General features: G+C 36.5%; 1 protein-coding gene across 1 annotated transcript in view; it reads right to left on the bottom strand.

Moving 5' to 3' along the window:
• LOC115235273 (bromodomain adjacent to zinc finger domain protein 2B-like) overlaps positions 1-20,595 on the bottom strand; it is a 90,838-nt gene that overhangs the window by 41,816 nt on the left and 28,427 nt on the right. Inside the window, 1 exon segment of the mRNA XM_029806941.1 lies at positions 13,614-13,782. Coding sequence (XP_029662801.1) covers positions 13,614-13,773 — 160 coding nt within the window. The 5' untranslated portion in view covers positions 13,774-13,782.

Here is a 20,595-nt window from a genome sequence, read left to right as displayed (position 1 = left end):
ATATATACATGTATATTTATGTTTATATAAATATATATATATAGTTTTTTAAATGGGACTTCGTTTTCGCATTGCAGAGATATGTATTTTGTGTCTTCTCTTCGAGTTACAAATATATAAAATTGTATTTTATATATTTATTTTATAGAAGATCAAATGACTCATACAAAAAATTACTTATATGGGGCTGTCAACGTGTTCAAATCATTGACTCGAGGAGAATGCACAAAATACGTATCTCTGCAATGCGAAAACAAAGTCCCATTTAAAAAATTTTAAAAGAATGCATCGGACTGCATTAGGAAACTTTTCCAAGTTGCGACGATTTTTACGCGCTTTACTCTGCCCGACACTTCGTTCCCAAGTTTCAAGGTAACGTTTACCAGGAAAAACATTATATTGCTTTTGCTTTCTTTCACGATGCATCCCGATGAATTGAAATATGTTCTAGAGAAAAATCAAAATCGAGAAAGAGTTAATTGGTATACGAAGTTATTCATTTGTATCGTGCTTCTAAAAATTTTGCTGTTACTATATTATATATATTTTGTCATAATTTATATTTATAATTAATGTTTTATGAAACAAAGTTCCAATAGAGGACCACTGATTTGGCGTAACAAAAGCAAGGTAGGGAAGACGATCGATGATGAATATGCCGCGATAAATTTAAACATATGGTCCTGGCAGTACGTTTATCTGCGAATATATGAAATGTCATAATAAATTTAACTCCTGCCAATCCAAACCGGTAAGAATATCCAACCGGTAGATCATTGACATCCTGTAGCTTAAATCGGAATTTTCCGCCTAAAAAAAGAACATCCACGTTCTAACTACTTCTAATAAAACTGCAGTAATGATTTGCATCTCATTATGCAGTATCTACACAAAATAAAATTAAACCAGGAGCGCCTTTATATTCCTTTCTCATTGCTTTGGGAGATTGTAATGTATACACTTTATAGAAATTAAAGTTCGATAAAATAAAGCGATTGGTTTAAATTCGCTTGAAATTCAATAAAATAAAGTACGGCATCTATGAATAGAAGATAGTTGTGATAATATATATTGGAGGAAAATCAAGTTGACAAACTTCAAGATATAAAAGCGCATTTTAATGTGAAATCTTTCGAGTCTTAAATTAGGACTTAATACAGCAAAATGATAATATCGATTTTAACGCATATAAGATTGAAATGGGTTTTCGCTGTTCAACGATTCCAACTGTGCCATTTCTTATCATATCGCTGTGCGCAACGGAAATGGGTGACGAAGCAGACAAGACGAACCAAGACACAGGCTGTCTCGCAGGAGGAAACGCATCTTAACATGCAGCAGCACGCAAGAAGACCAATCGGCAGTAACAAAACACGCTCCGTGTGCCGCCGGGCTTTAAGCGAGATGAAATGAGATGAAAGCACCGGCGCGCGTTCGCTGCTGCTGCAGCGGCAGCATCTCGGTCGCTCTCGACAGAGAAGTGTGTTCGTTCGGTCCGTGAGCCGGGAAAATGGCCGTGTTATTAAATCGATCGGTGCTCCGGCCAGTGGAGAGGGATCGGGAGAGTCGGGCCTGGGGTTTAGGACGAAGTGGAGAAGACGCGGGGCGATCGACGGTGCGTATTATATATATATATATATATATATATATATATATATATGTACGTGGGGTTGATGAGCGCGCGCGGTCGCCAACCAACGGTAGGAAGGGACCGAGGATTACGAATGGTGGCCCTTGCTCGTCCCGGAGAGGAGCAGACTTGCGTACACCGATACACTTTTGGCGCTTGCTCGCTCACATACGGCGAAAGCGAGCAAGACGAGCCAAGCGAAAAACACGAACGAGGGCCTCATCGAAGCGGAAGAGATTGACGCTGCTTCAACGATTCTTGGACTTCGTTTCGTTATCGAGGAATCGTTAACTCTCTGTTGTGTAACTTTGGAGTAATAATACGCGGTATTCCCTTTTTTTTTTTTTAGTTAGGGCAGGAGCACAAACTTTTGTATAAGCGCATAACCATAAGCATAAGGAAATTGATTGGTCCGTAAACATATGTATAAGAAAATGGACCTAACCTAACTTTAATCTCATAAGTGGTGTTTACGTCTGTCTTTAATTTTTTCGAAAGAAGGGAATTCTGGAGGATTTATTTTATATATAAAAGAGACATCTAAAACTTTTAAATTATACATATTTAAAAAAATTGCACATATAATTAATATCTATTATTCTAATCAAATAAATTCAATTGGTCGATAATAGGAAAGATTTCTCGCGCAAGGTGAACAAAAATCATTCTACAACTATTGCCTATCAGTTGGATGTATCGTCGAGTTCTCCTCTCCGCAATCTTTTTATGATGTTGTCGATGATTCCGCGAAAAGTGCGGTATAGGAAACACGTGCATTTTTTTATTCGCCCGTAATTTCTACGCGGCGAATGCGTCGTTGAAATCGAAAATGACCAAGGCTTGCTACACTTATCGCGGAAAGAGCGCAACGTAACTACTCGTCGCTATTTTCGGGGCGTAGAATATACGGCTAGAATTTTTTTTGGTGCACGTACCCGACGACAGGAACGTGCCAGGAAGAAAATAGCCCGGACCAACGGCGCGGATCTTGCGGCCCGGAAAGACGACGCGACGGTGAGTAACTTCTACGAAAATTAACATGTAGGCCCGCTTGCCTATGCGAGCGTATGCGTATTCAGAATAACAATTAAATATGCTGTGTATGTAGGCGATGCAAAATGTTTGCTCTTCAAATGGCATTTTTTATCATAAAAATATGTCAGTCATTTAATGAATCAGTCATTTTTAATCTTAATTACATCTTGCTGTTATTAGAATGGCAAATATTAAATATTATTATCATATTATAGAAATAACAAAAAACTGTGTTGATAAAATTTAAGATTTAATAAAATCAAATATTAAAAAAATTATTAATAAATCCGAATCAAATATTTAAAAGAATGTTTGGTAAATTTGACTAATAAGAGTATTTAGCATCGAGCGAGAGTTAATGGAATTATTTTGAGAAAGCACAAAAGAGATTAATGTTATAAAATTTGTTACGCAATACATTGATATTATTCCTCGGAGAACGCCGCATCGTTGTTTTTCGATTAAACTCGCTATTATTTGTGCAATGTCAAATCGAACGGGACAAAAAATCGTGCGATTTGTCGCTCATAAATTGGAATCGTACGTGTTTTCAGCCGTAATTTTGCAGCTGTAATTCACGGCTGGAAGATTAAAGGGTTATAAGTCGCAAGCTCGCGCAAGGTACTGATCTTATGAAATAAACTGTTACCAGCATCTGTGCGCGAATGGAATAAATTCACGCGGAATTTCGCCGGTTTTCTCGAATTCCATTCTCCTCGATATGTACATACAAAATTCAACATATTTATAATAGGAATAAATTATTTGTTCGCGCAATGTACTTTTCCTTGACGAAATAAGCACAGAAGATAATTAATAATGTATAAGATAAGATAATTAATAATGTAAAATTAAATAAAAGAAAATTTGTGAACTTCTATACTAATATCAAGTGATTTGGCACAAACATGTAACTTCAATTTTTATGGCAATTAAAAACAGTATTAATAAATAAAACAAAAATTATCTAAGAAAGAATTGAGAAATTTATCAAATATTTTTATATATTAAAAAAATCAGATATGTTGTATCAATAAATAAAATATGTAGAGTTAATTCACTATGTGCGTCACATTCAGCGAAATAAAGATACTATTCAATATTGGTCAGCTCATTCATTAAACAAGATGCAGTATAATTCATCTATTCCAAGCGCGTAACGAGTTTTCACCGCAAACACGCGGCACAAAATATCGCGCCTCTAGTAGTGGCATTATTTCGCTCGTCATGAGCAAAATCCGCTTTGCTGAACGAGGTCTTGATAAACCGTTCCCGTTCCCAATTATGGCTTTGAAACAACCCCTCGGCCACATGCGTCCGTGGAGTTTAAAAATTAATAAAAAAAAATATTCAATGCGAGACTTCGGTAATCAACTCTGTCATCGTACGTTACGCTAATCGCGTTTGTGTCGGATGAAAATTGCGATTTTTGCAACTTTATTCTGCAACGGGCTATTATTTTCAAAGTCGACCGGGATCCCCCTGTTCCATGTTAAATTCCTCGCGCGCGCAAGTTTATCGCGTTACGTATTACTTGCGCCGTTTCACGTTTATAACTATGTAGTACGTGTAACTGTAACTCATGTAATATAATTTACAATAAAGCGGAACGCATTTTTCGTCCGTCAGTTGCCGTGCCGATAAACAAGTTACGGCGAGCAATCAGGTGACATCAAACACACTAAATCAACGGTACCGAATCCGTTTTCATCCTCGAAGTTTGGAAAGAGAGGTGCTTTGAAATCAGAAAAAAGTCGCAATTACTCGCGCTCGACATAATACAAAGTCGATACGAGAAAATCCGAGAGAGATCGCGTCCTTCCCACCGATTCGCTTTTCCGTTTCGCGGCACAGCCTCGTTATTATTTCCGATCATAACCGTCCAATCCCGATCGAGGAACGACAGTGCCATCCTCGCGAATCCTTTGTGACAGAGAGGCTAGCACGCGATCGATCGAGAGATCGGAATGTCGGGACGGGGACGTAGACGTAGACAGTGAGCGACGACAACGCGATAGTTGGCTCGCCTCCAAATCCGTTTAATTTCGTTTACGGGACGCGAGGAATAGTAGCAGCAGTCTTGCTACTGTTCGTTTACCAGGATTACGCGAATGCATCGCGACGGGATTGCTGAGTGTGCCGTATTCACGTCGAATCGGAACCGATCACGCGATTGACGTTTAAACGTCGAACAGCTGATCGCATGACAGAATGAAAAAAAATCAGTTTTTTTTTAATGCTATAAAATAAATAGCGTAGTAAGTTTATTGTGAGTTTAAATTACAATATGTATGAGTTTCTCCTGTCACATCTTTTTCATCGAATAATAATAAATTTAAAATGATGGATTATTCAAATTTTTTTTTTCTTACCAGCATGAAACCAATATGAAAACAATTGATATGAAAACAATTAAATTACAATCAAAATTAAAATCTTTTTAATATATTGTTTTCATATTATTAAAATTTTATATGTTTTTATATATTTTCTTGAATAAACAAGCTTCTTGTCTTCCGTATATAAAATTATTTTACATATCACTTTTTTCCTCAATATAATCAGTTACTGAATACTTAAACAAATTGCGATATTACCCGTTAAACGTCAAACAAAATCTCATGTCTGTAAAATTCATCTGCGAAAACTTTTGACTCGTCGTATCGAATCATCGTGGATGGAGAGATCGGTGTTTAAGATGGCCCCGGGGGTTAATTCGTTCCTGCACCATCTAATCGCGTTACTCTCCCAGCTCGCAAATTTCCTTCTTCGGATATAATCGGGTGAACCGAACGCGTAAATTTATTAACCGTGGCGTAAACTTGACGAAATTGCAGTTAGAAAGTCCGCGATGTTATCGATTCATCGTTAGAAAAAAAGTATGGTCACGGAACCGACAGGTAGACTGACTGGACAAAATTGGAAAAGAAAATAGATTACTCGACGATTCGTGCACGCTTTTATCGCACAGCTCGCACACATCGGGCAAAAAAGATACATCGTGAGATATTTCCTACGTGAACTATGCATCAGCGAACTACAAATTATTTATTTTGTTGCTGATGCTATTTGATTATTCACAAATGTGACTAATTTTATAGCTTCACTATATATGTGGAGAAATATATATTTTGTGACGGAAAATATATTATTATTTAATACATATCTGTAAAGAGAATTTATGTACCATGTGTGCGAGCGTGACCGGCTAACCGAAAATAATATGTTACGTAAATAGATTAATAATTAATAGATTAAAGGTCATTTACATACACGATCAAGGCAGGTCACAGAGAGAGAGAGAGAGAGAGAGAGAGAGAGAGAGAGAGAGAGAGAGAGAGTTCTTTCTCTTCTCTTTCTTTAAAAATCTCCATCTTTAAGAAGCTTGATTTTAGAAAACGTACATTTCTGCTCTATCATGTGATTATATATGATACATTTGATTATATTTAAAATATAGAAAGACTTGCAAATAAATTATACAATACGTATAAAATATTATTTCTATAATCTTTTTTAAATAATCAGATTCGTTCAAACAACTGTTGCTCTACTAAATCTTCCTAATATCATCAATGCTCCTTTAAAAAACAAGTAACGAATTATCTCCCTAATTTAATTTGCCTAAAACAAGTTTAAAGATTATCTAACAATAGATAAGAATAGATAAGATGATTAATTAATTATTAAATTTTTTTGAATATAGACAACTAAATCGATTGAGGTCGAAAAGAAGTCGCTTATATTTTAATTTTTAAGAGCCGAAGAAAGGGTAAACGTACTATATATATTATGTCTCTCTCTCATTCTGCTCTCTAATATGTATTTCACAAATTTTTATTTTCACCTATCTCTAAAGTGAGAGCATATGATTCTTATAAGTGACCCACAATTCTCTGTTCTCTCGATATATAAGATCATTCGATAAGAAAGATACAGACCATGAATATATATACATCGAAAGATATCGGCGCCCGATTCAAAGTTCAACTATAACTATGTGCATTATGCAGTGTGCTACGAGGCAGTCATGGTAGAGTCTCGCTAAGGTAATCCTCACGAAAAGAAATTGGCCTCAACTACATAATTCAGCGGCTTAATGTTTTAGGGGATGGAATGGGAGGAGGCGGGGAGGTGCGGGCGCGTATATACTCCTAAATCGATTGATATTTTTGTATTTCTCGGCTGGATGCATCTCGCAGCGCACGGGAATAACACAGTTCGCCCGTGTGTGTGTGTGTGTGTGTGTGTGTGTGTATATATATATGTGTCTCCGTATCTCTTCCCTCTGCAATCGTGTTTTTTTTCATCGCCTCGAGAGCCGCGCGTGTATCTATATACCGAATTCGAAGCACGGTAAACGCATTTATCAAGCCGCGCGAGCGTTACGCGAGTAGAAACGGGAGAGCGATGGGCGCGCGTTGTGTTAAAGCCACCCAATGGCGTCGCTAAATTTTTTGCACCCTTTTTATACGAATCGCAGTCTTGATTCTTATTAACTCATGCGGATTAATATAAAGGAGAAAGAAATATATATTAAACATGCATACACTCACAATACATATATACATATATATATATACATAGAAATAGAATTAATAAAAAAATAATATCATAGTATATATTAGTTCACATAAGTATATGTGAGTATTATTCAATTAAAACATGATTTATTAAATTATTTAAATAAGTTTATTCAATTAATGTTTTAGAAAAATTATCTAACTAAAATTATTATTCGGATATACAAGCGTTTCTAAAAGGATATATTACATATTAAATTACCGAATGGAAAAAATATTTGCCTTCTTATTTAAGAAAGTAATAAATTAAACTGTTTGAATCAGAGAGTCTGGATTTATATTAAATATCGATTTCACATATTTCGCGATATCGGATAAATTATCATTATTTTATAACACTGACATCAACTTAAACTCAAAATAAACGTGTGTTTGTCGAAATGTGCGAATTACTGATCTTTTGATTAATAATTGAGTTAGTATTTAAATAAGATAATAAATAAAAATTCTTTCGTTTTTTCTATGTCAAACTTGCATTCATAGCCCATTATAAGTTTTGCTTATTCTTACTACATAATAGCTACGCCCCTAGTTCGTATATAGCCGGCAGCCACGTGTGGGACCGACATACAGTCGCTCTCGCGCACATACAAACGAGAGAGGAGGCGTCGTTTGCGCCAAGTTAAAGTATGTACTCGCATTTACGCATTCTCGCACCGGCCACGTATAAACGACAATAGTTTACGCGTGCACGTGGACTATGCAAATTATCTTTTTACGCGCGTGCAATCTATGCAGATAACGCGTAATCTATGTATATATATAAACACGTTTATAATATGACTCTGTAACTAACTCTGTGACTCGTGTTTTTTTTTTTATGTAAAGTAATTACTTAAAAGCTGTTATTTAGCTTCATAAATCTGTCAATGAAAAACTAGTTTCTCTTTTTTCTTTTTTTTAAAGAAAAAAGGAATTGAATATAATTTATGAAGTTCTTTTGAACTCATTCGAATATTTACTCGCAAAATAATGTATTTAGATTTATTTAGATTTTTATTGAATTATTGTGTGTGTATTGTGTGTATGTATGTGCGCGCGCGCGCATGTGTGTGTGTGTGTGTGTGTGTGTGTGCATGTGTGCGTTATGATTACGATGCTAATATGTTAAATAAATTATTTAATATTGAACCCGTGAATCCGTGACTCTCTCTCATACTTTTATATAATTATTTATAATTTTCGATATTTATATAGATTATATTCGATCATATTCTTAGCGAAATAAATTGTCTTTATATTCTACGGTAACTAATTTTAGTGCTCAATTGTCAGATTTTTATTCCGAAATAAGATTTCATACATGATTTTCATATATGCGGTATATAAAATTTAAAAAGAATCCGACGGCTACATTTAGTGTTAAATGAGATATACGAAATACGGAATAGAATCGAGAATAATTTTCAGCATTAAAGATGGTATAGAGAATACCGGAAATATTTTACGAGGATTTATTACGTCACTAGCATTTTAATCACGTCTCCTTCTCTTTTCGTCTTCGATGTGTCTTCGAGTTTGCCGGTGCGCATGTCGGTACGATGAGCTCGACAACAAACGAGCTTTAAGAGGAAACCACGGCTCGCCCGGCGGTGTTCATGCTGGATGTGGGTGGTAAAACCGTCAGGGAAGGGTCACAGAGCAATGGAATCGCAAACGAGCGGCATGAAAGAGCGAAAACGAGACGGAGAAAGAAAGACAGGAGAAATAACAATTCTTCCCTGCTCGTGTCGTTCGATTCTTCGTCTTTTATTTCTTACGAATGACGTTTTATATATATGACATATGACATAAACTTACGATGACGTATATACGGAGGCAAACGAGCTCGATAAAGGCGTCGATAAGCGTCAATATGTTTAAAGTAACGAAGCATGCAAAAACAGTATCCGAACAGTCGCGCTATATCACATTATCATTACATAATGATAAGTACTCGATAACATTTAATTACGTTGAAAGTTTTTACGAGACTTTTTCGATCGTCAATCTCTTCAGGTATATCATCATCACTGTGCGCGTAGATCTCGCGTTATCGCAACTAAATTCAGTAGATAATAGAAAGAGAGAGAGAGGAGAGGAGGGACGGAGGGAGAGGAGGGAGAAAGTTCGTCGCTGTACACTATTATAGAAGGGAAACTAAAGAATTAAGAGATAAGGGAGAGAAGCTGCAGTGGAGAGAAACGGGAAAGCATCATTTGCCTGCATAGACCTTTCTGTTTCCCTACTTTGCCTAAATGACGGCGTCTTCTCATCTAGGGTGCACTCTCGCCGCAGCACTAGCACCGCCACGAGTTATCCGCCGTCGAGATATAACGACGCCGAGAGGTCGACGTCGACGTCAAGACGAGGAAGCAGCGGCGGCAACGGTGTGGGTGTGGATATATATCGCAAGCCCCGGATGGTAGCTTCAAACGAAAACTCTGCCGCGTCCAACGAGTTTGTATTGAGCGTAGGAGGTAAAAGCATCACGGTGCTGCGGGGAGAGTAAGAGCGAAAAGAGAGGAAGAGAGATAGCGGCAGGACAACGTGAGAGAGGGTGAACGAAGGTTCGAATAAAGCGTAGAGTGGGTCGACGAGCGAACGAGAGAGAGATGGGAGCAAAAGAAAGAGAGACGGGGAGCGTGATAGCGCGGAAAGAGAGCAAGAAAGAGGGACAGAGGCTCCTCGTAACGCGCGATGCTGCTGCTGCTGCTGCTGCTGCCGCTGCAGAATGAGGCTGGGACGAGGGAAACGCGAGAGGGGTGGGGAAACTGCCGCAGACCTCGGTCTACCGTGGTAGGTGAGGTGAGGTGGCAATCAATAAATATACAGAACCGGCGAAGAGCGAGGGAGACAGAGGGTGGCCGAGCGAGCAAGCGGCGACCGACCGACCGAAAGCGAGAGAACGACAGAAAGAGAGAGAGAGAGAGAGAGAGAGACAGAAAGGGGGAGGGGGGGGAGGAGAGAGAAGCATCTCTCGCTGCTTGTGTCCGTTCGTCCGCTCGCTCGCTCGTGTTCGTTCGTTCTTGCGTCCCCAAAGCCCTACGGACCTAAACCCGGAGTGAGGACGAAGAAAAAGCGACGCGGGGGTGAGGGGGAGGGGGGGAGAGGACGGAGGATAGAGAGAAAGAGGAGGGGAAGACGGAAAACGCAGCGGAGAACAGCTCGGGAGAGAGATCTCGCCCGAGGTTGAGGGGAAGATGCAACTCGATGGCGGTCCAGGAAACACGAAGAGGGATGACGGGTCGAAGGTGAAGCGACGAAATAAACAATGAAAGTCTCGTCTTCGTTGAGAGGCGACGGAAATCCACTCTACGAGGGAACGAAAGTAAGTACCGGTTTTTCCGGGGCGCAACCGAATCAAAAAATAATGAGCGCAGAATGCACTCTTAGTTAGCACTAACATCCAATCGTGTTATCTTTACGCGCGCGATAATTTAACGATTAAATAAAGAATTAGACTCTCTTTCATATAAACTACGTAATATAAATTAGTTTATTTTAATTTAGCTCTTAACTCGCGACATTATTAATCGTACCTTCTTGGTAATCAATATTTCTCACGTGAAGAATGTGTGAGAATTTGTAATATGTATTACCTACAATTATAGGAACAGTTTTAAGATTAGATCTTGAAACTGTATAAATGACGAAATATAGCATTCAACGATAAAAATTTCAGAAAAAATATAAACAGTGCAACGTAAGTCGAATTAAATATCTCTTATAAAGAATCATTGAATTTGGATCTTTTTCCCTTGTCAATTGATTCAATTCCTGCTATTTAAAATAGAATTTTTATTGAAATTAAAGTGTAAAAAAAGTTTAAGGTATCTAAGACTAGCGCTGGAAACGAATCTGATCGAAGAATACGATATGCGATACCTCAAGTTCTTTCCTTTGTCGCAAGGAAGCGGTCGAGAGCCGTCAGAAAGAGTCTTGATAACCTTGGAAGAGAGAGAGAGAGGGAGGAAGGGGGTGGGAGAGAAAGGCTGGGTACGATGTGTGCGCACGCGGGACTAATTGATTTCAAGATGGAGTAAGAGAAAGAGAGAAAGGGAGAGAGGAAGAGAGATAAAGGAAGAAAAGATGCCCTCCGCTCGTTAAAATGGCGCGGTATGAAAGAAAGGACCCATCTCAGATCGTGCGAAATATCTTATTTGACGCCCAGGTTTCATTAACCATAAAGAATTACTCATATATTATTCGTATAATAAGTCTTATAGTTCCATTATTCTATATGAAAAAATATATATATTTAATAAAGATTGCTAACGGGTTATACATTATGAATTTAATTAATAAAATAAATATAAAAAGAAGATCTCGATATATATATATATAACATCAAAATTAAAATATAAGCGTCCTAGAAAAAGACGATATTCGTGAGAATAATTTGTATGTAACTTACGTAATTAAACTTTTATCTATATCAATATCAATAATGAAACTTTCCAAAAGAAGAAAAGTCCAATTAAAAAGATCTCGAAGAATATCTTTTTACGATTAATCCTTTCGCGTCTTTATGCAAAAAATTTCAAAGATAATTTGCGATACATCTGAGACATCCAAGATCCACTCCGCGTTCAGAAAAAGAAACTCATAGATAATTTTATTTTTGGTGCTCCCTATTGCAATAACTCTCCTCCAATTTGTCAGCTTATGTACTCGCGGATCGTGCGAAACCATCTGACTCGTCGCCCGTCACGGAAACGTGCTTCGATGACCGAAATCGGAGTAGCCGGGAGCAAACTTCCTCCTGGACAAGCACGATAACTCATGCCGGCAAATATAACGACGTCGGAATTCGCGAATATCCTTTCGCAATACCAAGCACGTGCAACCAAGCGCTTGTTACACGGAAAATATTTACTCGTTTCGCCTAAACAATATCGTGCATGATCGTATGGATCAGACAAGGACAGAAAGGATTTCCACTCGTATTCGTGATCGTCGGACAAAAATCTCAAGGGAGAGAATTGTTATCGGATACAAACTAAAGATGATTAGACAGAGTTAAACTATTTAAATTTTTATAAAAGAATTTTTGTAAAAGAATTCCCTGAAAATGCCCTGATCTACCAGATATTTTCGTTCAAAGTTCCACATAAAGAGAATATTTTGAAGATTTTTTGGTGCAGTTTCCTAAAATAAGTTTTTTTATCGTACGCGTTTTCTAATGCTTTTCACTCATAGGAAGAAAAAACACAAAGCCACTTAAATTTCAAGTGTTAGATTTACAATGTATTGAAAAAAAAACTGTGTATATATAGCTTTAAGATAAAAATTTTTAATTTATACCATAACTTAACTTATTTAACTTTAACCATAACCATTTTCATTCCTTATCACTAAGAATTAAAATAAAGAATGTGCACTACATGTTCAATATTTTGTTAAGACATTGAATATATAAACAGAGATAGATATATATTTGTAAACTAAAATATATTTATAAATAAAATATATATATATCTTAAACATATAATTCACAACTTGGGGTTTATTGGCGGATTGCCTATTGCTTACAGTATAAGAGCAATTATCAAAGAGATAATTTTTTAAAAAAATTCCCTGAACCCTAATAATATTCTAATACGAGAATTCTCTGATTGCTCCAGGTACATAAAAAAAAACATGTACTTTTAAATATTTTGTTTGTTAAGACATTGAATATATAAACAGAGATAGATATATATTTGTAAACTAAAATATATTTATAAATAAAATATATATATATCTTAAACATATAATTCACAACTTGGGGTTTATTGGCGGATTGCCTATTGCTTACAGTATAAGAGCAATTATCAAAGAGATAATTTTTTAAAAAAATTCCCTGAGTCCTAATAAAATTCTAATACGAGAATTCTCTGATTGCTCCAGGTACATAAAAATTCTCTGAGAATTCCAGGTTTTCTACGTTTTTCCAGGGAGTAAACATCCTGTTAGATTAATGAAACGTCATCATTACATGTCGTTACATTGCGAGTGCAAGAAATACTATTTGTATTGTTTATCTGCGTGCAGAAATTTATGCCCTTTTGAAACCAGTCCTCTGCGTCGCTCTCGTCGATTTCTCCATCTATAATTAATTCTATCGAAGTTATCCGGAATATAATTCTGGCGGATATTGGTTATTCTGCAAATAGATATCTAACCGATGCGCGCTGAAGAAACCGACCGTTAGAGCGCGAAGAGAGCGCTCTCCTATTATCGGACTTCTTTCCCCGATTTATCTTCGTCGAATCGCATAACGACGCCGTTTATCGGCGATCTAGTCATTCCGCGTTACGAGCGTAAAAGAGAAAGACGTAAAAATGAAAGAGAGAGAAAGAAAAAAAAAGAAAAGAATAGCGAAACGGGCGAAAATGACTTACCGCCGAAGAGTGCAGTAGGATCGAGCAACGGATTGGCCTGGTCCGCCTGGAGTTTCTCGGAGGTGGAGGTGGCGCCCGGAGTCGCCGCCGTCGTTGCTTCAGCTCCGCCACCTCCGCCGCCTCCACCGCCCCCGCCCGATGCGGAGTTCTCCTTCTCCATGCCAGTCCCCTGAAACACCGCACACAGTTTTGTTACCAGAGAGATTATATTACTCTCGCGCGAGTCCGCATCGCCAAGGACTCCTTCTCTCCGCACGTTCTTTTTATCTCGAAAAACCCGACGAGAGGGAGGAGATGGAACAGGTTTCGCACCGATATTTACGACGGTGTTACACCGCCGCGGTCGGTGTCTCGGAATTTCGGCACTGAATCGTGATACACGATTTTTACTGCAAAGCCTCGACGTTGCCGGGAGCTTGTTATTCGAGAAGAATAACACAGGTTTTTTTATCGATCGACTTGTAACAGAAAATACTAAAGAAGTTACTATTTTATAAGAAACACATAGCATCCTCCAAGTACAACGAGATATATCGACGATTTTCGAATCCAAAATAAATTCAAATGAATATACTCGGTTATACGCTACGCGGCGAGTACCTGCCGTATCGAAAAGATATAACTGTACTAATGAAAACAATCAAAGTAGAAAGATCACATTTTCTCTTATTCTCTACGTACACAATAGCCTACAACGTTGAATTGCATCGTCATTTTAGAGCGAAGAGACAGCTCTTTCAACTAATTAACCAGACCGCTAATAAAAAAACGTTTACAACCGTTCTCGTGGAATTCCTCAAAAACGAAAAAAATAGTGTTTATATATTCGAGCGTAACGCGCGCGCGCACACATACATGCAGATTTCGCTCGCATTTGCATTTGACGACTGTTTACCACTGGAAGAAAGGCTTCCTCCTCCGGCGGCGCTTTAAATAAAGGTCGTTCTCCCCTCCACACCACATAATACAACACACATACACACGCATATACCTTTTCCCCTCCAGCGCTTCAATCAGCTGACTGGCGCACTCCCCTTCCGCCACTGCCGCCGCCCAGCTGTTGTATAAATATACATCAAGTTAGGTTAGGTTAGATTAGGTTAGGTTAGGTTAAGCTGATGCTAGGCTAGACGCTGCACAGGCGGCGGCGCCGCTATTATCATATAACCAGCATAGTTATCACACGCATGAGCGCAAGAGTTACTTTGATTACTCTTGTCGCACAATTGCGTTAATTAATTCTCGAGCGAGATGATTTTTTATCTCGAATGCCTTTTGGTTCTTGTTCAGAAATTCTCACGCTTTAGCCGTATCGTTTTTACACACGCGTCTCGTATCTGCGCTGATATTGCGAGTGCTTATGCAACGTTCAGTTTAACGTGTTAAATTACGCTTTTTAATGTCTTTCCCGTCTTCAACGAGCCCAGTTTAAAAAAGCGCGACAATTCACGCGTTGATATATCATTCAGCGATAAATGGTTTTTATAGATTCCATCCCGAAATGTATTTACTGTACTATTATTAATTCGTTTGTTCTTAGATATATAATTGTATACCGCAAGTGAATTGTTCCGATGCATCTTCTGTCGCCAGTCGCGCAAGTAGAATGCAATCTCAAACGGAAGAATCCGTTCTTAGCGTGAATTAATCTTAATAATTTTTATTGAAAATGTAATTTTTCCTTATTGGAGAAAGTATATGAATGAACCTTGCTGACACGCGAAGAATGTATTCCATTAATGCATTTAAATATATAGGAAAACATGTCTCTATTAAAATTTGCAAGCATAACACGCGCGCGTATCGATTGTCTTCCGATAGAATCTAATGAATGAGATTATTTATTGCAATGAGAGAAAAATTTTTTAATGATTATTATTCCACTTCATATACATATTCACTAGAACGTATCGGATTATTATCTCACTAAACTCGGATAAGAAAATTGATGTATGCTATACTCTGGTATATACACAATAGTTTTCATTCGATGTACTATAAGTTCGTCATGCGATCGTTATCAGCGATATATCGATTCAAAGTGGCCTCAGTTCTTATCAGTTTGTATAGTCATCGTTGAAAAATTTTTGCTCCAGGTTTTCTAGGGTCACGTGATCGATTCATTGAATGATCACGAAAGTAAGTAATAAATAATTGTACGTCTTCATTTTCGTTAATCTAATGAATAAAGAAAGTACTTAGTATTGAACGACATTGCAAGACGGAAGGAAGAAAGCAAGATAATCCTATTTGAATATTTCAGTAGCACTTCTAATGCGCGCGTTTATGTTTTTCGCACATCTTTCTTCATGGTTTCCTTTTACAGTATAAGCTGCTTTCTAAGAGGATTATTGCAAAATGTCTCTTCTATATTTAAGCATAAGTATTTAAGATATGTTTTAATATGTGAAAAAAAGAGATATAGTCCTGATTAATTTTTTTAAGTCTTTTGCGATGTTTTAGTTTAACGTCTTCAAGATCAATATAATATTATCTTTTTTTGCTTTTATTTAAGATTTTCTTTTGTATATAATATGATATTAATCAATATACATACATATAATGACAAATACGTTACATGAATTTTGAGCTTCTATTTTTAATTATTACGTAAGATATCGATAAAGTATTATTCAAAGGTCAGTTAAATGTATTTTTCTTTATCAATCAAACATCATTAAAAATTATTTATGGTGATCATTCATGATAATTACTGACATTGGAAATTTAACTTTTTTATGTTACATATATACGCCACATTGTAGCAAATAGTTATCGCGATAATATCTCGGACAACATTTCAATATCTACAGAACGTACGCGATTATTTTGCATCGAAGCAGTTGATAGAAAGAGACTTTTACTACAATGGTTTTTATTCGCTTTCAGATTCGTGAATAATGATGTCGTGCGAAACCTTTGATTTGTAACTGGCGAAAGAAGCGCGTAGCGCTACTTTTTGCTGTCGGAAATTAGATAACTATGGGACAGAAAGGTGCTTTCAATATCTACTATTTCGCTATTATTTTGTTTACTAATAACAAAAAAAAGAAAAAAAACAGATTCTATAAAATTGCACGAGAGAGAGAGAGAGAGAGAGAAATTATTGTAACATTTTTAACTCAAATATTAAAATTTATATTTTAATAACTTCTACTTTTGCTAAAAACTTGCAAACTAGTTAACATAGTTTGATATATATATATATATATAGCCTGTTATACTTTTAAATGGTGAAAAAAAGATCTTTCACAAAATCAAAGTTATTTTTTAAACCGCATTTTTTATTAATAATTCTACTTTCAAACACGAAAAAAAATATCATACCGATCAAATAAAATTAAAAGTTTGATACACTGGTGCGACGATAGTTTGGCCATTGCTTTTAAGTTCTTCAATCTTAAACAACATCAAAACTGCTTAACAAAATATAGTAGAAAAGAAGAATAATAATTATTGTGAAGGGAATTAATGGAATCTAATACTTCAATTTATTACGAATGTTTTTTTCTCCCGCAATTTCGATCATACCCGCAATTTTCGAACTTTTATGTCTGCAATGCTGAAATATCAGAATCCGTGGTCGAAATTATCATTTCCATCCGACGAGTGTATAATTAGACGTGTCTCCCGGGCGCGCCGAATAATACGGCAAGATCGAGCTCGTGCAATTATTGCCGCTGTAGCGACTCTACCTATTTCTCCAGAACATTTTTTAATTCCTACGTAGATCATGAATAATTCGCAGATATGGATGTTTATAATTAAGTGTATAGATATTCTCACTCCTTCAATACAGAATATCACGCATTCGATTATTTGCAAAGTATCAAGAAAATTGCTCGTAATAATCGAGAGAGATATTTGTTCTCATAACCAATAAGTTATTACAAAAATTAATTTTTATTACTAATATATATATGTATAACAAAAAGTATAAGCACAATATTTTAATTATATATCTATTTTAAAATAGCGCTTTCAATTAATGAATAGGAAACCGTTCAAAACTTAATAATGTTATCAAGTTAATATATCTGAGTTATTTTATTGCAATCTAAAATAATATAAGAAATAAAGTATCGATACATGGATAATATCGAGTCATCGTAAGAAGCTCTATTCGTGATTCGACGTCGTCGTCATCCGTAAAGCGTCCGCCGGAATATCCGGGCGAGCCCGCGACCCTACCCGGTTTTCAGCCAGGCAGGCACACTTCGAGATACTCGTAAATTGGCGAGGAAGCGAAGGGAGAGAAACGGGGATAGAAAGAGCGTACAGGGAAGAGAGGTGGACGTCGTAAGGCGAGGGAACGGCGGGGGCAGCAAGCCGAGGGCAAAAGGAAGACACGGTCGACCATCGATTTCTCGACCCGTATTACGCTCCTTTCGACTTCGGCTGGGAGAAACTCGGTTGAAGCACCGTCATCGTTTTATTAATAATTCTACTTTCAAACACGAAAAAAAATATCATACCGATCAAATAAAATTAAAAGTTTGATACACTGGTGCGACGATAGTTTGGCCATTGCTTTTAAGTTCTTCAATCTTAAACAACATCAAAACTGCTTAACAAAATATAGTAGAAAAGAAGAATAATATTTATTGTGAAGGGAATTAATGGAATCTAATACTTCAATTTATTACGAATGTTTTTTTCTCCCGCAATTTCGATCATACCCGCAATTTTCGAACTTTTATGTCTGCAATGCTGAAATATCAGAATCCGTGGTCGAAATTATCATTTCCATCCGACGAGTGTATAATTAGACGTGTCTCCCGGGCGCGCCGAATAATACGGCAAGATCGAGCTCGTGCAATTATTGCCGCTGTAGCGACTCTACCTATTTCTCCAGAACATTTTTTAATTCCTACGTAGATCATGAATAATTCGCAGATATGGATGTTTATAATTAAGTGTATAGATATTCTCACTCCTTCAATACAGAATATCACGCATTCGATTATTTGCAAAGTATCAAGAAAATTGCTCGTAATAATCGAGAGAGATATTTGTTCTCATAACCAATAAGTTATTACAAAAATTAATTTTTATTACTAATATATATATGTATAACAAAAAGTATAAGCACAATATTTTAATTATATATCTATTTTAAAATAGCGCTTTCAATTAATGAATAGGAAACCGTTCAAAACTTAATAATGTTATCAAGTTAATATATCTGAGTTATTTTATTGCAATCTAAAATAATATAAGAAATAAAGTATCGATACATGGATAATATCGAGTCATCGTAAGAAGCTCTATTCGTGATTCGACGTCGTCGTCATCCGTAAAGCGTCCGCCGGAATATCCGGGCGAGCCCGCGACCCTACCCGGTTTTCAGCCAGGCAGGCACACTTCGAGATACTCGTAAATTGGCGAGGAAGCGAAGGGAGAGAAACGGGGATAGAAAGAGCGTACAGGGAAGAGAGGTGGACGTCGTAAGGCGAGGGAACGGCGGGGGCAGCAAGCCGAGGGCAAAAGGAAGACACGGTCGACCATCGATTTCTCGACCCGTATTACGCTCCTTTCGACTTCGGCTGGGAGAAACTCGGTTGAAGCACCGTCATCGTCGTCGTCGCGAGAGAGGGAGAAAAGTGCTCGTGAGGAAAAAAAAACAAGCCGTTTATTCGCAAGATGCGAACGTGTCTTTGCCGCTCTGAATACGCATTCGATTCCAATTTATCGCCTTTATTCCTGCGCTTGCTTTACTATCTGCTTCGCATAACTCGTTTATATTAATCCACGAATATTACGAATCACAGCAAGCATGATATTAGTATGTTTTGGCTGTACAAAAATAGCAAAAACTGTTAAAATTAAAAAAAAAAAACAAGCTGGAAATTGTGCAAATTAGAAACTTGCACATTGCATCCTCCTTATTTTATTTCGCTCCCAAAGCTTAAGCTCCTTAAAGCAAGCGAATTTTTTAATTTTGGCTTCCTCATGAAGGAAGATATCACAAAATTTGCGAAAATTAGGGCGTGTACAGACATTTCTCAAAAAATTCAAAATTTTATAAAAAATGAATTCTTTCACCGATCCTCACTAAATTCAATACCAACCATCCTTTAATAATACTCTATCCAGGCTTCCTAATTTAACCCGATATATCAAAATTTGCGATAGTTAAAGCGTGTACAGGCATTTCTCAAAAAATTCAAAATTTTATAAAAAATGAGCTTTTCACTGATCCTCACCAAATTCAATATGAACCATCCTTTAATAATATTCTATCCATGTAAAAAACTTAAACCCGATATCTCAAAAATTGCGAAAGTTAGAGGTTGTACAAACATTGCGTACATATATACATACATTTTTTAAGAATATGATTTTTCGACGTTTTGGAACATTCTAAACACATTGGCATAAAAAACTCGAAAAAAAATTTTGTCACGGAAACAAAGCTTCCTCTATGAGGAAGCAAAATCAAAATAAAACATATTTCTTACGTTTATATTGTTCGAAAAATCCGGATTATAAAAAGAATTAAAATATTACAAAATAATATGGTTTTTAACGTCTTCATAAAAAAATAGTTGTAATTAATATTTTTCCTAATTTGTGACAAAAACTTTTAATCGTGAATACCTCCTGAAATCAACTGCAAGAAACAAAAAAAAAACGAGTGATTTGCAGAAAGAAAGAGATATAATTTTTCTACAATTTTTAGTAAATAACTTTTAAACGAGTAAGTGGATCTAAATCAAGTTTTGCACAAATATTTATCAGAGTTTTCTTAATATATGTAAAAATTTTTATTTCGTTGGCACTGTTTTTTTCTTGTCAAATTTGTTTAAAAGTGCTATAATACGCGATTTTCCATAAGAATCAATACTAACTTTAAACTTAAATAATTTCCAAACTGTTAAGAGAATTGTGCTCAGGTTTTGCACAGATACTCAGAAGAAATAGTAAAACAGTCTACGAAATTTTCATGCTTTTGTCAATGTTTTGACATATGACACATACA

The sequence above is a fragment of the Formica exsecta genome, unplaced genomic scaffold (genome assembly GCF_003651465.1).
Source record: "Formica exsecta isolate Colony F162 unplaced genomic scaffold, ASM365146v1 scaffold1093, whole genome shotgun sequence".
Taxonomy (NCBI): Eukaryota; Metazoa; Arthropoda; class Insecta; order Hymenoptera; family Formicidae; genus Formica; species Formica exsecta.
Note: the sequence above shows the minus strand (reverse complement) of the source record. Positions and strands in the feature narration are given on the sequence as shown.